Source organism: Triturus cristatus, chromosome 3_1 (genome assembly GCF_964204655.1).
Source record: "Triturus cristatus chromosome 3_1, aTriCri1.1, whole genome shotgun sequence".
Taxonomy (NCBI): domain Eukaryota; kingdom Metazoa; phylum Chordata; class Amphibia; order Caudata; family Salamandridae; genus Triturus; species Triturus cristatus.
In genome coordinates this window covers 400,109,235-400,129,919 of record NC_140583.1, presented here as the reverse complement: position 1 = coordinate 400,129,919, position 20,685 = coordinate 400,109,235, and the positions used below count along the sequence as shown (strand labels likewise).

At 42.3% G+C, this 20,685-nt stretch overlaps 1 protein-coding gene across 2 annotated transcripts in view; it reads right to left on the bottom strand.

The window, feature by feature from the left end:
* The window catches only part of AP4E1 (adaptor related protein complex 4 subunit epsilon 1), a 417,135-nt gene that overhangs the window by 259,613 nt on the left and 136,837 nt on the right, over positions 1 to 20,685 (bottom strand). For both annotated transcript variants that reach the window (XM_085644188.1, XM_085644189.1), the window contains exon 11: positions 1,258 to 1,397. In XM_085644188.1, the coding sequence (XP_085500314.1) occupies positions 1,258 to 1,397 (140 nt within the window). The remainder of the gene's footprint in view (positions 1 to 1,257; positions 1,398 to 20,685) is intronic.

Genomic DNA, 20,685 nt, shown 5'->3' with positions numbered 1-20,685 from the left:
GACGAACAAGTGGCCGATGACGACACATGGAGTACTGCTAAGAAAAATCTTCCGGATCCAGCCTGATGCCTAGTGCCTCGAAGTTCAACGGTAAGGAATCTGCAGCGAGGTGTCTATCAGAAATTCACCAACAGTGATTACAGATAGAAGAGGCAGTTTCAAATCTGTTTAAATACTGTGACATGCTATAATGACTGGAAATAGAAGAGAGTTAGATATTAGTATGTACCTGCCTCTCTGTTGCTCTGCTTCAATTGTTTTGTTGTTCTCAATGTGCCAACTCTTTGGTCATCTTAACTACAACATAAGTTTTCCCACCACCACTTTCAACTTACATTTACATTTTCTGGCTTAGTGTTTGAGAATATGACTACCTGTTGTGAATAGCGAAGTGCAATACATTTTCGCTTGGGCACATTATCAAAAGGTTTACAGCTTAATGAATAACATTATTATTCAGAACACCACCTATAACACAAAGTGTTGCAACCTAAGAGAGAATGAGTGCAACGAAGAAAGATATGTGAGTGGCAAAAGAAAGGGAAATTCCTTTAAAAAGTCCAAACATAAAAGCTTTAGGGTCTTTGCTGATTTTAAAATTATCAAATGCAACAATGGGACTGTCCTAAATTGTGTTTTCAATTTTTGCTTTGCAGTCCTCTGCTTTACAGGAAGTAATAATTTGTTGATAATCATGTTTTTAAATGTCACAGTAGAGTTGATTGTGTCACCTTATGCGTTGATTGTGCTACCTCATGCTTTCTGATGCGCTGTACACATCGGGATGTCTTAGTTCTATATATTTGCCTTTTAAAATACATTTTATTGTTGGTTTTGAAGACATTTTATTGTTGTTTTTAGAGGTGTTGAATGTCAATAGGTATTTATGAAAAATACATGTAGATTAAAAGGTACTGCTAGGCAAAACATATCTGCCAAGAATCCTTTGAGTACACAATTCTTTTACATGAGGATATCCATGTTCTGAACTGATGGTGGCAATTTCTCCTAACATCATATTGTTGGTTCTATTACTAGTATAGTCATTGCCATTACATTTTTAACAGAAATGAATAAGAAAAAACAAGAACTTAAAGGTTTCTGAGCGGGCACAGTGCAAATTCTAATGAACAACTTAAATACAAGAAGATTCATTTTAAAAATGAGAATGCACAAACAGAACAATTGTGCTAAGTTAATATTCCTACAGAGTAAAAAGCGCTTAGGTAACTATAAAAATAAAATATAAAAGGATATTTCTCAGCCAGTTCAGCAATTTTACCAACCAGGTTGATAACAGTATATTCTTCTTTGCTTTGCTTTAAATAGTCCAACATTTTCTCTACGATAACGGTTACATTTTGACCATTAGTAATTCTGTACAAAAGTTCCAATGTCTGTAAAAGGAAAAATGCAGTTAAATATTAGTCCAAAACAAAGAATGATTACACAATTCACAAATAAATATAGAAATTGATTTCAAGCCAGCAACTGCTCTTGGGCCCGATTTAAAAAGCTTTTTGTGATCATAAATTCATTGACACACATAAAAATATGTAATCTGTGCAAGAGCAAAACGAGAATGCCCCAAAAGCAAAGCAAGTAGACAGCCAACATACATTAATCACACTCCAGCAAAAGAGCAAATCTCAGCAAGATCCTTAGTGTTTCACAAATTAGGAAATATTTGCCCAGGTGTACTCTGGTTAGTGCTTGTCACAGTTGTTTATATTGCAATATATTCTTTGATCTTTATAGACATCTGTGGAAAGAGATGTTTTTAAATGTTTTACATGGTAATTGTCAATTCCAAAGGACAATGCTTGTGAATTGCAATCTGGTCTCATTTACATGGCTGGAAAACATCTTTCAAGTCATTTATTTAAATTTTTGTGACTCAGAAAATATACATTTGTTCCAGTGCAAGTACTCTCTGCACCTGTATCAATGTTTCATTGTTGCAGGTAAGTAATGTTGTTAAATGACTTATGAAACTAATATATTGATTGTAAACCTATATTCCTCCCTTAAGGTAGTGAGTGGAAAATAGGGGTACTATCAAACACATATCTTAGTCACTGTTACATTACTGCTGCCACGTGTCTCATTTGAATATTTGCAAAGTAATCCTTGATACATGTGTGCACTGGTGATCATGCCATCGCTTTACATGTATTTGACAGTTGCATGTTATCAATGAACATTTGGGATGCTGCGTTCTTGTAGAATATGGTCTTGGTCTCAGACAAAGTGAGGTGCAAGCTAATAAATCACATTGATGTTTACCATTCAAAACCTAAAGTCCAAATTCTACATCTGTGACCTCAATGCCCTTTTATTCAGAAGTAAATGATAGCAAGTGCTCATCAGTTTCATAAACAGCATTCATCCTATGATTGTAATAATTTAGACAATTCGGACTACTTCATGTACACAGGCTGGGAATTTGGAAAGTAAGTTTACAACTCTACAGTTCAATTTACAAATATATCTGATCAACTTAAGTCATGATTTGAGAATTTGTCCTCAACACAACTCTATTGTTTAGCGTTTGTAAGAAGCATTCATGTTCTGATAAAGGCTGAAGCTCAGTTACCCTACATAATGATGGAAAAAACATCACTCATTCATATGAGTGCTTTGGTTCAAATAGCGATATCAATATAATGAACACAGAAATTAAATTGCGTGTAGAATGGAGTTCACTTTGGAGGGAATGGCCTCTTTAGGTCACTCTAAAACTGAGAGAGCAACCGTTATCTTATCTTTTCACTGCCAGGGTGTTTGTGCACCTCTGTGTAAAAGGTTTTAAAAAAATTATAAAAATGAAAGATTGTTATGAAGTCGTTCAAACACATGTACCTCTTTGCTTTTTTTAGTGCACCCATGCAAACTATGTTTCTTTCAGCACATTCAGGGCTAGGTTCTCAAGCAAACATTACATCAATACCCCATCACAATCTAAAGATACATAAATCATAAGGGCATCCAGAGGACATCCTTTTATGAAGTACATAAATGTCAATAGGACAACCAATGGATTAAACATGAACGCTCTCTCTTCTCTATGTATGCAGTCAGTGCAGCTAGATACACCTGAACTAATTAACAGTTCAGTTTGGCATCATTTAAATACAACAATATATAACAAAATGTCCTGCAATGGACTATAATGGTATTGTATTTACCTCTGTATATCGTGAGCAAAGACTTGTAAGAAATTGGGTAACTGGTTGGAGGGTCACTAAATTAACCTGTGCTTAACCCTCCGGTAGCTTGGCACAAAGCAGTCAGGCTTAACTTAGAGAAAGTGCAAAGTATTTATGAAGCACATAAACAATAATAAAGTGAAAACACAGAACAAGAAAAATCTCAAGCCAATTGTGAACAATAGAGTAAATATTAATAAACAAAATGATACCAAAACAACAAAAATCTCATTGGTAAAACCAGATATATTCAATTTTATAGTTGTAACTAAATATAGCAATTACAAGCACAAGTGCCACTAGCGGTCATCTGGACATGCAGGAACATGGGGAAGTCACAAGTACAGGCTCATCGAAATGGAGTACGGGCCAGATGCAGGGACCAAGTTTGTCTGGCTGAAAATGTTACCTTCTCAGAATCCAGCATGCAGAGTTCTGTTTGCAGTGGATGAGGTCGCAAGGAGCAGGGAGAGCATAGTGGACGGTCGTCACTCTATTGCGAAGGTCAAGTCAGGTGTCGTAGATGGTCATTGCTGGAGATTTGCATAGGTGTTCAGTAAGGTCGGTCACTGATGTAGTGCTAAGAGCAGATCACGTGTTGCTGGCAGTTGCATGAAGAATCGGGTTTATCAGAGCTTCGCGCTGATGGTTGACATGGACGGAAGAGACAAGCATGAAAGGGCCTGTTCGTGGTCGCAAAAAGCCCAAAACTTCTGGATTTTACTTTTCTACAGAGGAGGAGCTCAACGAATGCGAGGCACGGGCAGAGGAACTGGGCAGGCATGTCTTGGGGATCAGGCACTCACTCTAGCAGAGGCTAGCAAAGGATCAGGCAGGTCCAGTGCATCAGTTCTGTTCACACTGGAGGAGGTCATGAGAAGGCGGCTTTCAGCACGAAGACCAGGTTGAGAATCACAGACAGTTGTTGCTGTAGCAAGAGGAGTTGGTCATCTCTAGACTGCCATTGCTGTAGTACTAAGTGCAGGTCTTGCAATGCTGGTCGTCGTTGATGGTTGCTGTTGATGCGAAGGGCAGATATCACCAGAATTTTGCATTTTGGTCGGCGCGAATGATCGAGTTTCACCATAAACGGGCCTGCTCACAGTGCAAGTATCCCAAACAACAGGATTTTTACCTTTTATTCTTGGAGGAGCTTCAACTGATATCAGCCAATGGTTCTTGACCTAGGGGGGTGTGGGGGGGGGGAATCTTGTGAACCAGGGCTCACTCCAACAGAGTCCAGTTGCAGAAGGTTAGCTGGGCAGTTGCAGTGAGGTCTCTGGAGCTTCTTGTGTCCCTATAGTCCAGATAGGAGGTCAGCCAATTGACCCTTCAAGTTATTCAGGTAGCCTAGGATGAAGGGAGCAGGTCCAGTCTTCAGTCTCAGAGAGCATGGCAGTTTTCAAGCAGCAGGGCAGTCCTCTGGGGAGCAAGGCAGGCCTCAAGCAGAAGGGCAGTCATCTGGAAAACAAGCCAGTCTTCCTTCTGTAATGTCCACAGATCCAGATACTGATGAGTGGCTTTGGAGGTCCAATATTTATCCCTGGTGCCAGTCTTTGAAGAAGAATATTCCCTATACATGTGGTTCCAGAAAGTTCTTCCCTTTGCCTTTCAAGGCTCCAAGATATCGGGATGACAAAAGATTAGCGTCCGGTTCCTTTGTGTGTGCAGGAGGAAAAGCCCTTTAAAAATGCAAGTGGGGCTAGGTACACTTCTGTCCCCCCAACCATCCTGACAGAATGGCCCATCCTGTTCATATCTAACCCCCTTTTGTGTCACTATCTGGAACGATTAAACAAACCTCAACAGCAGAGCCATTCACAGTCATGGGAACCAGGCTACTGGCAGAAGGCACACATTGTTTGGACAAGAAAATGCCAACTTTCTAAATATTGCATTTTCAGAATTGTGACTTAAAATCCGACTTTAACATTAAAGAGGATTTAAAATTACAATTCGTTTGAGTGCAAACTATATATTTCTACCTGCACCCAATCCAAAGTTACCACTTATTATATGTAATATGGTAAGCCAGTGTTAGTCAATGGAAGAAATAGATTGTGTAACAGTGGAACACAATGGGAGTTTGTCACTGCCAGGCCATGTAAAACCTGTGTTCACATATCCTACCTTTTAAATACAGTGCGCCCTTACATATAAGCTTTTAGGGCCTAGGGTAACTTGTATGTATTAAAAAGGAAGGTTTTGGCCTGGAAAAAGGTTTATTTTGCCAGATTTAAATTGCAGTTTAAACCTTCACTACAGGGTGCAGTGGCACACCTGAAACAGGTCTACTTTGGTGGGTGGTACAATGAGTGCTGCAGGCCCACTAGTAGCAGCTGATTTACAGGACTTCGGTATATGTAGTACTTTTTACCAGGGACGTACAGGTAAATTAAACAGGCCCATCAGATGTAGGCCAATTTTACAGTGATTTTGGAAGAGAGCACAAGCACTTTAGCACTGATTAGCCATGCTAAAGTTCACAGAGTACTAAAATCACTCCAAAAAACTAATTCAGCAATAAGGAGGAGTGAAGGTAAAATGTTTGGGAGAATACTATGCCAAGTGTGTAAGGTGTAACAATTGCCCACTTTGTTGAATAGCCTGTCTGCTAAATTGTGTCCTTGCCTCATTAATAATCTCCATATCTATTGGCAACAGATTCAAATAACCAGATCTACATTTTCAAGAGCTATTCTGCTAAATGTAGGCATTTGGGATCTGGATCGCTGTCTTGGACCGGTTTGGAAATTGCTAACAGTGTAGAGCGTCGTGCTGATCAAAGAGCTTTCTGTGACCTGTAGTTCAAGAGTGAAATGCCCATCTGGCTCATGCTGGTACTACCTTTATTGATTGATTGATTGATGTACTTATAGAGCGCAGCTATCACCCTACGGGCATCTTGGCGCTTGCATTGGGAACCCATCCTGGTTTTTCCCTGTAAGATAACCCGTACTGGGCATCCCCAAGGTGAAAGCCAGGCATCCCGCCGCGGGGGGCCGTTGTGGAGATTAAGCAGGCTTGTTGCCCAGAGCTGCATAGTGTGAACTCGTGCTTAGAGTGGGCACCGAAGCGAGAATTATCGAGTCCGTGGACAATTGGGCTCTGGACCCTGCCGCGTCGGGAATCGAACCCAGGTCCCGGGTCTGATCTCTGCTTCAGGGTATGCCTCCTCTAACCAGTGAGCTTTCTGTGAATAAATGTTTGTTTGTTTTTTAATCATTTATGGTATTAGTTTCATCACAAGAACTGGTATCTAAAAAAAACTTTTGTTTAACTTTATGCCAAAACGAATATCAGTTTCCATACACATAGGTGGTCATCTTAAAAGGGTTAATCCCTTTCCAAGATGGTCACCTATTCACATGGAAGCCTCTGCGCACAAGAACAGCTGACTAGAAATGCTTTTTGTATGAAAGTTAAAAAAAATAATGATAAAGAAACATACAGGATGGTTGGCTATGCATACCTGTACATGCACACTCACTGGTAGCATTTTGGAAAGGTTTTCCAGGAGAAAGATAATTAATTAAGTATGTGTGGATGCTGCACAAATGAGAGTAGCCCAGTAGTAGACTGCACAAAGTTTCCGGGCCCTCGAGTAACAAAAAGAAAAATGATAAGAAAAAAAGAAAGCAAATATTGATGCCATGTAGGATGGTCACCCATTTATTGGTCAGCCGTCCATGAATGGTTTTCCAATAGAAATACATAACCATGCTCTTGTGCGATACATATCAAGCCAAATGAGAAACTCTGTAGCAGTGTGCAGGGAGCTGCAAGGAAGCCAGTAAATAGAAATACATAAAAAAATAATAGGAATTTTTAAAAATACAATCCTACAAGCTCTGGCATTTGTTTAGACATCCATATTGTGTTTCAGCAGAATGGGGTCACTCAGAGGAGACAATGGCTGAAGTGGGTTGCCAAACTGCCTCTTTATGTTTGCTGCTGTGAAGGAAGCAATGTGTGATTGACCACTGTAGAAACCCATGGAAGAAGACTGCTAACCAAAAGTGCTTATTTTGAAATGACATGATATTTAAAAAGAAAAAAAAAACTGTCTGGAAGAAAGCTAAGGTCACTCTTGAAGGACACACTTAAAAATTGCAGCGGACCATTAGCTATTAGTAAGAAATTTCAACTGGCCCCAAAAATCTACTTAGAAATTATTTGTCCTTACTGTTTTTGCAAACAATCGTTTTGCATTCTTATGGGAATTTTTACTCAATGCTTTAAGCTAGGGCTTTTATTAGTTGCTGGGAACGGTCATGCCACTAGGCATAATCTGTTTTAATTAACTATTTTTGATGGCCTAATCACCTTTTATACTATGGTTTTCAAAAGCATGATTGTTTTACTGTTCTTTGATTTGTTTTAAGTAATTTTTAAATAGAATTAACAGACAAAACTTGAGGTCCTTCTGGGTGTATGGCACTATTTAAATGATGGGTGTAGGGACACTTTTCGCTCGTGCATGCAAAAACTGTTTTGATTCATTGTTCATGTTCTTAAAACCCAAAGAACAATCTCATTGTAGGGGGTAGAAGTTGAATTTCATATTTTTTTTCTATCACAACCAAGTTGACCAGATCACCTTTGATTGGTGTTATTAGAGCTCTTTTAATTTAATATAAAAAGAGCAAATAACACCAAGACAACCCACACTCCCTAATGGAACGTCAAAATCTTATCATATTTAAAAGCACAAGTTGTTAACCTGAAACTGGTCACTGCTAATGTATGGAAATAATACAATTCTATGGTAATTTATGGAAATAATACAATTATATGCTCTGTTATGTCGCAACTAAGAACCTGCAATAACCATGTTGCTTTGTATACCACCACCAAATGCCTATAACGAATTGCACTATAATGCAAAATTCTTTACATGATACAAATGTAATAGAATTATAAGATATTATTAGAGTTTAAAAATAAAATGTTTTAATGGAATATATTACATTATCTGGTTGTGTAAAATATAGAAAATATTTATTATATTGAAAAGAAATATTTGTTTCATGATAAGGACAGACCCAACCAACATTTAACTCTTCAGCTTAAGTTAAGTGCATAATAATACATTTGTCTTTTTTAGTACAAACAACCAATCACTGTATTGCAGTTTCACACTTACTGTTATAAATAAACATTTTCCTATTTGGAAAAGAACATCATTCTCAAGTTATTTGCCACAGACTAAATGCACAATTTAAAAATAGTTAATTTTTTTTTACTTTTAACTTCTCTTGGAACGCTGCATCGCATATGCAAGAAAGAATCGTATGTGGATTGACCAACTTAATGCGATATTGGAAAGAGATTTGTGAAATGGGTCAATTTTATTAGGGAAACAAAAAAGTCTCTATAAAATTTATAGCAGACGAGCACAGGTGAAATAAACAACAATGAAGAAGAGTGAACGAAGGCAAATCTGCGTGGCTAACCGAACAACTCAGGCAACGAAACTCAGCAGCAATTATGGAATTTGTGACCGTCCTCGGGGAAACACCCATTACAACGACGGTGTTTTCACGCGCTGCCATCGCAACGCGACTTTCTCATCGCAGGAGGCTTTACATCGCATGCTTTTAGAACGCATGCTACTAATGCGCATTGGCAATAACATCGCTAGCCATGACAACGCGTGCTGCGATGACATAGGTGATGGAAGGTGACGGAATTAATGACACGCGTGCTGCGGTGACATAGGAGATGGGAGATGGAATGAATGACATGAAAATCAGGGACGAGACAAAATAAAAACGCCTTTTGTATCGAGGCTTAAAGTGACGGGATATGACATGATGACGTCATATCATAGCCACGGGACACACATCATATGCATATGCAAATGCACAAACGGGCCAGACAAGACATCATATGCGCCACGGGGCAGACATCATATGCAGTGACATATGGTCACATTAGGGAAATACATTTTTAACTACAGATGCACTTGCACGGAAGATGACAGCACGGGGCACGTGAGGGATTCTCAAGGCATCAAATGCGCCACGGGGCAGACATCATATGCAATGACATATGGTTACATTAGGGGAATACATTTTTGCACGGAAGATGACAGCACAGGGCACGTGACGGATTATGACATGATGCATATGCAACTTGCTCAAAATAAAAGCGCCATGGTTACATTAGGAAATATTTTTTTAACTACAGATGACATGCACTCGCTCAAAATAAAAACGTTTTACATGACGGATTATGAAACATATTATTTTACTACAGAGGACATGCACTTGCTCAAAATAAAAATGTTTTATATGACGGATTATGACATCATACCATATCCACGGGGCAGACATCATATGCATATGCAAACGGGCCAGGCAAGACATATGCGTATGCAAACGGGGCAGACATTATGCGATGAATTATGCAAATTCATTTATTAACAATACATATCCACGGGACAGACATTATGCGATGACTTGTATTGACTAAAAATTAATTTCCAATTAGTAGGGGCAGTTGGATGGGGGGGGGGCACGAACACTCAATGGATTGGATGTAAGCACCAGTAATACACCTTATGCTATGCTGCGACTTGATATGCTATGCTGCGACTTGACCTCATAGCATAGCCACGGAAGGTGACAGATGCAACGAAAAGATGACAGATACAACGCGTGCTGACATGAACAAAGGGCAGGTCACGTCCAGGTAAGTGACTTCAAGGCTTACATATGTGACTTCAAGGCTTACATATATAGGTTTTAAATATTACATAGCAAGGTGACAGTCCTTTTATCATTTGCACAACAGGCGGTTTATGCAGTTACGTAGCACAGACGTTATGGACGTTGTTCCGGGACTCGACGAGAGACAGAGAGCAGGTGGAAGGCAGACCTCCGCAAAGGTAAGAACTTAAAATTACCTATATACATCTGTATAATAATGCGTGCAGTTTTGCAAAAACATGGTTTCCTCCCAATCTAGGGAAACGTACTGCATGTTCCACAACATTGCTCGATTGAAGCATTTGGATTTGGATGACGGACAGGCACTCGAATGATGAAGTCAGACTTTGGTGTTGTGTGTAGCTTCATTACTAGGTACTTGGCAAAAAACACGTGACAAAACAAGGAAAAGTGACCGATTGAAGCATTTAGTTTTGGATGACGGTCAGGAGCTGACGTTTAAGCAATTGAATTATGGCAATATCGAGCTGGATGTCTATTCTGAAAAGCGTTAGCAGCAACAGATAATGTGGCCCGTGACTAATCCCCAAAAAGCGCTTCTGCAACATAAAACAAAAGAAAGCCTTTAATTGAAAACATGTACAACATTTTTTAAGTAATCGATTGGTGAGCGTATGTTGCCGTTTCATATTATACTATACAAACTTAACACTACTGGTTTACAATACAAGTATTATACAACACGCCCCAGATACTTAATAAACACAGTCGGAAAAACGATGCGATTTCGTGAACTGCGTTGTATTTGCCTAAAGCAGCAGAGACACTACAACAGCGTGGGAACTGCATGCGCAGTGAATGCGTGCGATGTGATGCCTTTCACGATGTAAAAACTGCGTGGTCATTGCTGCCGTTGTGGCGGTTAGCGATGTAACATCATACATCCCCGTCCTCGAGATGTCAAGGAAACATGGAATGGAATGATGTGCAGCCAAGCTCCCAATAGGTGAAAGGAGCAGAAGTGCAAGGGCCCACTACAGAGTTGTGGACAACGTTTTAATTCCCCGAAAAACCCAGATGAAAATGATATATGATCTGCACCTGTGTAGGCAGGTTATAAGAGATTGTATACATTCTGGTTATCGTCACCATTGTAGCCTTAACACACCAATCCAACAATGCAAAAAAAAAAAAAAGAAAATCTTTTTATGTTGGCAGAGGTACTCATAACCATAGCAGGGATTTCAACAGGTTTCTAGTGGACTCAGCAATGTTAGTAAATTCAATAGATTAAGCTAAAACATCTATGGTGTGCAAGTCGACGGTGGCATAAATCTGAAATATAATGGATACCTACTGAATTCTGTCTGGTTAAAAGTTCTGCTCCATAAAACTATTAATATAATTGAGAGCTGCTCTTGTTCATTCAAATCATATTTTGCAATATCCCAAATTGCACAAATTATCACTGCTGGCAGTATCTCAAGACATTCACAATAAAGATATGTGCCAGCAATTCATATATTTTCCTACTGTTAAATATGTCCTGGACAATTATTGAATTCTAGGGCTGTAGCTGCTGGTTCTTGGAGATGAGGTTAAACTTTTCCCTCTTGCATTGTGTTTGCTGGGAGGGCTGTTGAATTAGATGATCTTCAAAATATTAGGGTATTTTAGCATGGGCCCTCTATAAGCCGAAGTAAAATGCAAGAGGAATCCATTTGTTATATTATACTTTGGGGAAATACCCTGCACATCAATAGTATATCCCTCACATTGGTGGTTTAAAAGTAATACTTAAGTTCTTTGATTTGGATGTTGTGGTTTGAAAGCTAAGCTTTTGACACATATATGAAATGAAGACTAGAGAGAATCAGTTTACAAACTATGGAGCTCTTGTGACATAAGTTAACACCACAATTTCCTTTTTAGATGCAGTTCGAAATAGCCAGGGTGGAAAAAAGAACCACAGCAGTGTGTGATGTTGTTTAAAACCATGTTTTAGTTCTTATCAGTAGGTCTTGGTGGGCATTTCTAATTTTTAATATGCTTACAGTGTACTGGGCTTTGGCCATCCTGCATATAGGGAAAATGCATAGGAGCTGGTGAGTACATGTGATGGTTTTTGGCAGAAGGATAGGTGTTGACAATGCTGTTAGTCAATATAACTGTTCTTTCTTCTGGCTCAATGTGGTAGTACATGTTGGTTGTCTTGAATAAGGGACATGAGTAGGAGTAGGTATGCAAGTACACATACATTAAGTGCTTCAATGTCTTTGTACACTGCACAGCTTTTACTTGGATAATCACTTCTTCGATCATGCACTGTTGCCATAGTTCACCTTTGTTAAGGCTTTTTAGTACTTTTCAACTCCGCTTAAAGAAGTGTATGTCCCTTTGTTGCTATTTCTATTAGTGATACACTATTTATTTTATGGCTGCAGAGCACATTGAAGTTTTGAGTTCCAATTATATTAATCATTTACGTATATTACTTCCTATATTTGTAAATACAAAACACAACAAAGTAACTTTCTTAAAGAAAATGGCCACCGTTAGACCTGGCATCCTTGGCGTGGGTTTCCCCTGTACTTTTTTCTCTGCCGCCTGTGTTTTTGCTGTATGGTGAATTTCGTTTTCGGTGGTCTAGATGATTTTGGCACTTTGCCACTGCTGATCAGTGCCAAAGTGTAAGTGTTACCTCTGCAAATTGTGACTATGGATTGGTGTTTCCCATGATTGACTTACTACTAAGCCCCTAGTACAGTGCACTGTGTCTGCCTAGGGCCAGTAAGTCAAATGCTGCTAGTGGGTCTGCAGCAATGATTGTGCCACCCAGACAAGCAACCTTGCAAAAGGTTCTCAGACCTGCCACTGCAGTGTTTGTGTGCAGTCTGGTACTGCCATGTCGACCTGGCAAGTGCACCCACTTGCCGGGCCCTAACCTTCACTTTTCTTACATGTGAGTTTCCCATAAGGTAGGCCCAAGGTGCCCCCGTGGGCAGGGTGCAGTGTATGTGAAAGGTAGGACATGTACTGATGTGTGTAACATATCCTGATAGTGAACTCCAGTGAATTTCGTTTTTCACTATTGAAAGGCAATCTGTCCCATAGGATAGAATGGAAATGTATTTATAACCTCTTATAAATATAACTTGCGATTGGCACAAGATAGGAAGGTGAAGTTTAGTATGCCTGAACTCAGAATATAAAGATGCCTCTTTTAGTAAGGATGATTTTTACATTCTGTGTTTGAAAATACCACTTTTAGAAAGTAGGCATTTTCTTGCTGAGCCATCCTATGTGCCTCTGCTGGTTTGTGGATAGACTGTCTGGCTTTGAAGTGACAGGGGCTGGGGATGTGCATTCACTGTAGACAGCCACAGGGGTGGTCAAGGTGTGTCCGGTCATTCCTGGATGAGTCGGGGCTGGGCTGAATAGACCTGGGCTGCATTTAGAGAAGGGGGGAGGAGATTCCCTTTCACCTGAATGGTCCTTGTCTGCCTTACACAATGCTGTCCCCATCTCCTGCCGGGAAGCTGCATCAGAGAGGACAGAACTGGTTTTGACTGAGCACAGGGCCTCTCTTACACCAGAGAACAAAGAGAAATGGAATATAAATATTGGGGCCCAGACCCCAGAACTTTAGAATACTTATGGAATCAAGAAGAACCTCAGCCAAGGGGAAAAGCTGGGAAAGCTGAAGGAGAAGTACTGCCCCGTTGCCGTGTGCTGTCTGGGGTTGGTCTGCAGTGGCTGTTTCTGCCAAGGAAAGGACAAAGACTTTGCTGCGTATCCTGCTTGAAGATCTTCAAGGGCTTGAAGAAATGCTTGCCTCCAGTTCTAAAGTCTCAGGGACACAAAGACTTCACTACCAGCTCCCCTGAACTTCCTGCTGAGAGTTCTAACCTGCTAAGAGTTGCATTTAACTGTGTTGGGCCTCTGGCGGTTCTTCTTGCTGATCGGAGTTGGAAAAGAGAGGCAACTACAATAAGTGTGACGCATCCACACCGGTTTCTGATGCAGTGCTGCCGTGCGGGAAGAATTTCCACGCATCGCAGGGTGCCGCTGAAGAAACCAAAGCAGCACCTGCCTGCGGCCAGAGAAAATCGCTGCACGCCAGATTGCGTGCACCAATCTACGAAGTCCAAGATTCCGTTGCAGTCCCTGCTGTGCGGCTGCAAGAACCAACGCTTTGGGGGACCACGGCTGGAGAGACCAACACAGCGCTGTTGCCGCAGAGGCATCGAGAACAGACGCATTCCTGATCCTCACGCATCGCACCAGGGCGCCAAGTCAAATGAGCTTTATTCGGTGCATAATATACAACGTAAAGGCATTCTAATCAAAACGATTAACATTCCTAGTGATCATTAAAATTGTTCTAAAAAGATTTTTCTTACATACAGGCATTTCACAAACAATTTGTATGCAACTTACTACTCCATATCGGTCACAATTACTAACTCGCAGCAACAAAAAAAACAGCTAATAATACTAGAACAATTGATCATTGCTGAATTGAAATATAAAATAGGCATTTAAAAACATTTAAAATTCCATACAAATATTAAAAAACATCATTACCCTACCAAAAGGAAAACCGCATTTAAAAAGTTGAAACTCCGGGATCTAGGGTCAGTGCATATTGCATTTTTTGTGATCATTTTACGCATTTAGACAAGTGCATTTTCATAAAGTGCGGGGCAATAACTAATATCAGGATAAGAAAATATAGCCCTAATGTTCAATCGTCCGAACGTTAGGGCTCTAAGTCTACCAGGAGACCGGGGCCGCAGAAAGAAACCGACAGATCACCTTCCCGCACAGTAAGAAACGGACGCATCACCTCCCTTTCAGTAAGTAACCAATGCAACACCTCCCCTGCGTGGCAGTAAGGAACCAATGCATCACCTCCCCTGGAGTAAGGAACCGACACATCACCTTCCCTGTGCGTAAGGAACAGACGCATCACCTTCCCTGCAACTGTTTTGGTTTATGGTTGCGACGTATCCAAGGTACTTTATGTTGAAAGGGTCGCATCTATAGTTCTCTCTGGACAGAACTATTTTTACCTTTTAAAGGTTACCTTTTAAAGGTTAGCTTTTGATTACTGTATTGTGGATTTTTGTCGTTTTGGTCTTGTTTGGTTTAGATAAAGATTACTTAATTTTCTAAACTGGTCCTTTTGTAGTGTTTTCACTGTATTACTTTACGCACTGAGATAAGCCTGTCTGCTTGTGCCAAGCTACCAAGGCAGTAAGCAGGGATTATTTTAGAAGTGTATCCTCCCTTACCCTGACTAGAAAGACGGGTCCCTACTTTGGACAAAGGTGCAAACCATTGCCAACTATAGACCCCCATCTCTAACAGACACATAGACACATTTAAAAGAAATATCATGGGCCAATGAAGCTCATCAATAATCTAACAATTGCATACATAATACACGTCATCCTAATATCACAAACTTTATTAATTTGATACTGCACCCTCAAAAAACTATTGACGGACCAAAATGTATCTACTTTCACAAAATGGGTTTACCTGGAGTTATTGGTCATCAGAGTATCTGAAGAGTAAAAGGTTGTGGAGCATGAGGAGGGGGTTTAACCACGGTATGGACTTGTGGTGTGACTAGCACTGATACATGAGTAAGGTGTCCTAGGGCTCATGCTTTACTTTATGGACATAATCCTGTTCTGGATTTCAAGAGTAGAAAGTTGAAGGCCCTGTAGGATAAGGCTTCTGTGTAACAGCCGGCTAACCGCTTCTGTACAAGCATACTGAAACTTGCCTCTTCTCCCACCCACCATTCAAAAAGTGTATTTGGAGTTCTATGATAACAAGGATGGAAGCACCAGGAAAAAACTAGTAATTATTTAGTCAGCACTGTGGTAGCTCATCCATTGCTCTCTGTTATGTGCTTAATTTGAGTAGATGTTATGGTTTCCTGCAATGGACTGTAGGACTAGCCTGGCTGCAAGTTCACAGATACCCTTGTTCTAGCTTGCATGCTGTCAGATGTCTGGAAGCTATTATCTTGGTTATTATTTTCAAACTTGTGTTATTTTTTCGTTGTCGTAGGTCATTTAGGATTACATCATTTTAATATTAACAAAGCCTAAGGGAGATCTTTAACACAGCATGTCGCCTACAACCCCATCCAGGCCGGCAACAGCAATCAATAACAGAATATCGAACAGAACATAAGGCGTTCAGGAGGTGACCTCTGCCAAGACAAAGATTACACAACGTGTCGCCTACAATTGAAATTGGGCCGGCCGCGTGAAGGAGGCAAACCTGAGAGCAAGATACACAATGATTACTGAAACTTCCCCGAAGGGATCGCTATTATCATGCCACTGATTTGCTGCCGGCAGTGGAGTCTTAGAATCTATTCAGAAGAACAAAATGAATTAACAAAGAAACGTACATATTTAAACAAAAAGAACCCCCAACCCTTTTCTCCCCCCCACCCTCTCTCCTTCCGACTTTGCCCGTCCGAATGTGTGCATTTGCTTGGGAGACCACTATGTTTCAGGGGGGACTGCGCTGTAGTGTTGTGACTTCTCCCCGATCCGGCAGTGCTAGTTTAAGAATACGCAGGTATGTCGGGCAAAACAATTCTCTTAATTCTTTGGAGAGGATGTTGATAAATGGGACCATATTTCAGCATAGGTTGTGGGGTCAGCCTTAGCAGACATTGACAGCCGTCCCATACCTAATAATGTCCAAAGTTGGTGGAGCCAATGTCTATGCTCTGGAATTGTATTCGAACCCTAATTTGCTAAGAGAATCCTATATGTGGCTTTGAGGGCCATGGCTATCCGACGCCCTCTGTTGGACTGGAGCGGCTAAGTGAGAGAGTTGGGAAGCCCTAGGAGTATTTAAGCTGGAAACCGTGGGATCTAAGTCTTGAAGGCGCAATCTAGGTCATTTAGAAATAACTCGTAAAATCTCATAAGCTTGGGGCAGTTACACACCAGGTGTATTAACGTCCCAGGCCAGGTGTATTAACGTCCCAGGGTTACCACAGCCTCTCCAGCACTGACCATCACAAAGTGTATTCCATTTTTGCATGCGTGTCGGGGTATAGTACCAATCTGAGCTAATTGACCCATGTTGAACACCGTGTGATGGGTCCTATAGAATATGTCTTCCCATTCTTTGTCAGAGAGGTTGTGCCCAAGTTCTGCCTTCCACCGCCATTGGCCAGGCGTATTTTGTGTGTGTGTTGTTTTCATTAGGAAGCAATACATTCAGAGAGGATTTTCTTGTCATTCTTTTTAAGGAACGGCCATTTATCAAAGGGGGTCATGGGTCTACTTGCATTGGGGTGTGTGTTGGGACCAAGCACCCAATGGGTAAGTTGAGTGTGTGTAAACCTATTTTGCTCTTGAATAATGGGATTAGAGTTCATCGAAAGAGAGAAACCATTATGATCGAATAGAACCTTTTGCACCCACCTACCAGCCAGCGCTTAGCAATATTTGCTGAAAGACCCAGAGGAAATTCCGGGTTGGCAAACATTGGGGTCATCAGCAGGGGGAACGACGAAAGTCCAGCCGAACACCCCACCTTATCCCATACTTTTAAAGTAGGGCTTGTGACCGGAGACGAATAGAGACCCCAGGATCTATGAGCTAGGGGAAGCCAGGCCTCCCTCCATATGTGCGAACCAGACAAACATTGGTCCAGTAAGACCCAATGCTTTTACGTCACAGGACGGTTCCACCCTATCAAAAATCTCAATTGGGCAGCCTGGTAAAACCGCAAAACATTAGGAACCGCCAAACCACCCTCCAGCTTTGTGCGTAGCAGCAATTGTTTCTGCAGTCTGGATTTCGTCCCTCCCCAAATAAAGCGGTCTATGTCCTTTTGAAGCTGCCGCAGTTCTCCGGGCAGGGGGGAGAGAGGAAGTACCTAGAAAATAAAGAGGGCTCGGGGGAGCACGTTCATCTTTACTGCGGCTGTCCTTCCGAGCCAAGATAAAGAAAGGTTCTGTCACTGGTCTAAGTCCTTACAGAGTGTGCCCCCGAGTTTAGAGAAATTAGCCCATGCAGTCTTTGAAAGGCTTCGATCCACCACAATGCCCAGATATGGGAGTGTAGAATCCACCCATTGAAACTCATGCTGTGTGCGGAGAGTTTCTTCTGTGCCCGGCTGGATGGGGAGATTCAAGATTTGTGATTTTGACAGGTTCATCTTGAAGCCTGAAACAGCCCCAAATGCCTCCAGTTCTGAGATGATAGCCTCTTGAGAAGAGAGGGGCTGTGCGATGGAAAAATGATAATGTCAGCTGTGTCGTCTCTCGTGTATAAATTAGCATAGAATGCCCCGAACTCTGCCGTGATACCTGGGGCATTGTGTATTGGTAGGCCTGATCGAGTATGAATCGCTTTGACTGTGTTAGCGTTCTGTGTACTGCGTAAACAATGGCTAGTATCCGGCCCCCTTTGTTGGTACCTACATGGAATTTGTGTTTGAGGCGGAGCATGGCATCTTCAGCCCTGTCGAGATCAAGGCGCTTGAGTTGAAGACATGCCTGTTCCAGTTTGCTCCAAATACGGGGGCACCTGTACATTTGTAGATGGACTCAAGTACTAACACTGTTTTCCCCAGCTCCTCTCTCTTGTCCCTCCTAATTTTGTTATGTGCTGATTCGCGATAAGGGCTCCTCTGGTTACTAATTTAAGGGCTTGCCAGACTGATGAAGGGGGGACCCCCACCTGTGTCATTAACCACCAAATAGTCAGAACTCACCTTTTTGAGGCCACTATGTCAGGGGAATGCAGCAGAGTTACGCGCAGGTGCCATGGAGGTTGTTGGGAGGGGCATGTGGGAACAGTAAAAGTGAGTGATAGCAGAGTGATCAGGAAGGGAGCAGGGTTTAATGGAGGAGTCTGTGGTGAACTACCATGCTGCAGGGGAGGCTAAAAAGTGGTCTAAGCGTGTGTAGGTTCTATGGGCTGCGGAGTGGAACGTATAGTCACGTTCCGCCGGATGCTGAAGTCGCCAAACATCAGGTTGCCCGCAGTCGGCCAGCCAAGCCAGCCCCTCCGGAGAGAAAGCCCCTGTCTGTTATATATCCGTTGCACAGAGCGGTCCATTCCTCCGTCTAGGACTGAGTTAAAGTCATCTCCCACAAAAATAGCCTGGTCTGGGGACTGGAGTACCCCCCCAATGCCTCTTTTAAAAAGTCCTCTTGGGGCTCGTTGGGGGCATAAAGCGAAGCAATACTGAAATGGATTGTTCCCAGTTGCGCGCGTATAGCCAATAGGCGGCCCTTAACCTCAAAGCAGGTACCAAGGACTGACCCACAGAAGTGACTAGAGAAAAGGACCGCTATCCCCCCCTCCTCCCCAACCCCTCCCAGGTGACCAGAACTTACGTGGGAACTTCGTAGATTGCATTCTATGGGTGTCCTGCGCTAACAGGTGTGTTTCCTGGAGTAAACCCCCCTGTGAATGTTCCAGGAAGGAGAGTATCACCGATCATTTAATGGGGTTGTTAAGGCCTTTAAAATTTATACTAAGTAGTTTAACCTCCATGAAACAAGTGGTAAAGAGAACTAAGCTGGTGCAGGAAAGTGAGCCAGTGGACAAGCTGAACAAAATCCAAGACCTCAAGAGAGGGGGAGCAGCCAACAATGGGTGCACACATATCAGTGAACCCACACACATACACAGTCAGTCGGAAGGAGAGTCCCAGAACAATACCCCAACAGAAAACAAAAGGTTAGAACAAACCAATAGTCCATAGAGTCTTTCATAGCTTGAAAGGCTAAATCCAGGGGGATGCCACGGCGAAGCAAGTCAGCCCCAATCACGGTGGGCCCCTGCCTCCGCCCCTACCCAAGAAACAACCACCATTCAAGGATCGAGCAGTACCTCATGAGGGGGGGATCCGCAGATTGTTTCTCTCCCCCAAGTGAGAGAACGCAGCACCTCCGATCTCTCTTGCCATGGTCGGGGGATCCGGCCGATAAGGCGTAGATCTCAGGCCTCGTCTAGGGCCACAGCTGTTCTCACCGCGAGCCCCCTCTGCCTACAAAGGGCGCCGCGAGAACGAATCAGGGGGTGTAATCCCAGGAGCTTATAGGCCTCCGACAGCGAGCGTAGCTGATGGGTCTTGCCCTTCAATTGGAAGATAAGGTGGAATGGATGGCCCCAGGAGTAGGAGATTCCGCAAGATCGAAGGTGGCCAGTAATCGGACGGAAGTCTTTCCTTTTCAAAAGCGTAGATGCAGCAAGATCATGAAATAGTTGTAGGGAGTGTCCGCGGAATTGCAGTTTTTGGTCTGAGTTGCAGACACATACCAGGATATCTGCCAGCGGGCGTGGCAGCGGTCTAGCTTGATGTTCTTGGGAGAGTTGTCTCCCATGATGGCTCCAAACAGCTCCTGCACATATTCTTCCAGATCAGTTCCCTCATCACTCGTGGGAGCTCCCCTGATGCGGATATTATTTCGTCGGGACCTGTTTTCTAGGTCTTCGGCGTGGACCTGCAGGTCCAGCTGTTGATCCTGCAGACGAATAATTTCTTGTTGAAGGAAGTTAATTTCTGCATTTCTATTCAGGGAGTCTTCTTCCAGAGCTGCCACTCTCTCCTCCACCTCGTCGATGTCCCAGCGCACCTCCCGGAGCGCCGAAGCAAGATCTCTTTTAACAGTTTGAAGGTCTTCTCGAAGTGAAGAAAGTAGTGCTTCAAGGAACTCACGAGTAACAGAGCCGTCTGTGCCCCCGTCTCTGCTCACCTGCTTTGAATCCGCCATAGGCGTTTCCTCTTGCTGGGCATCC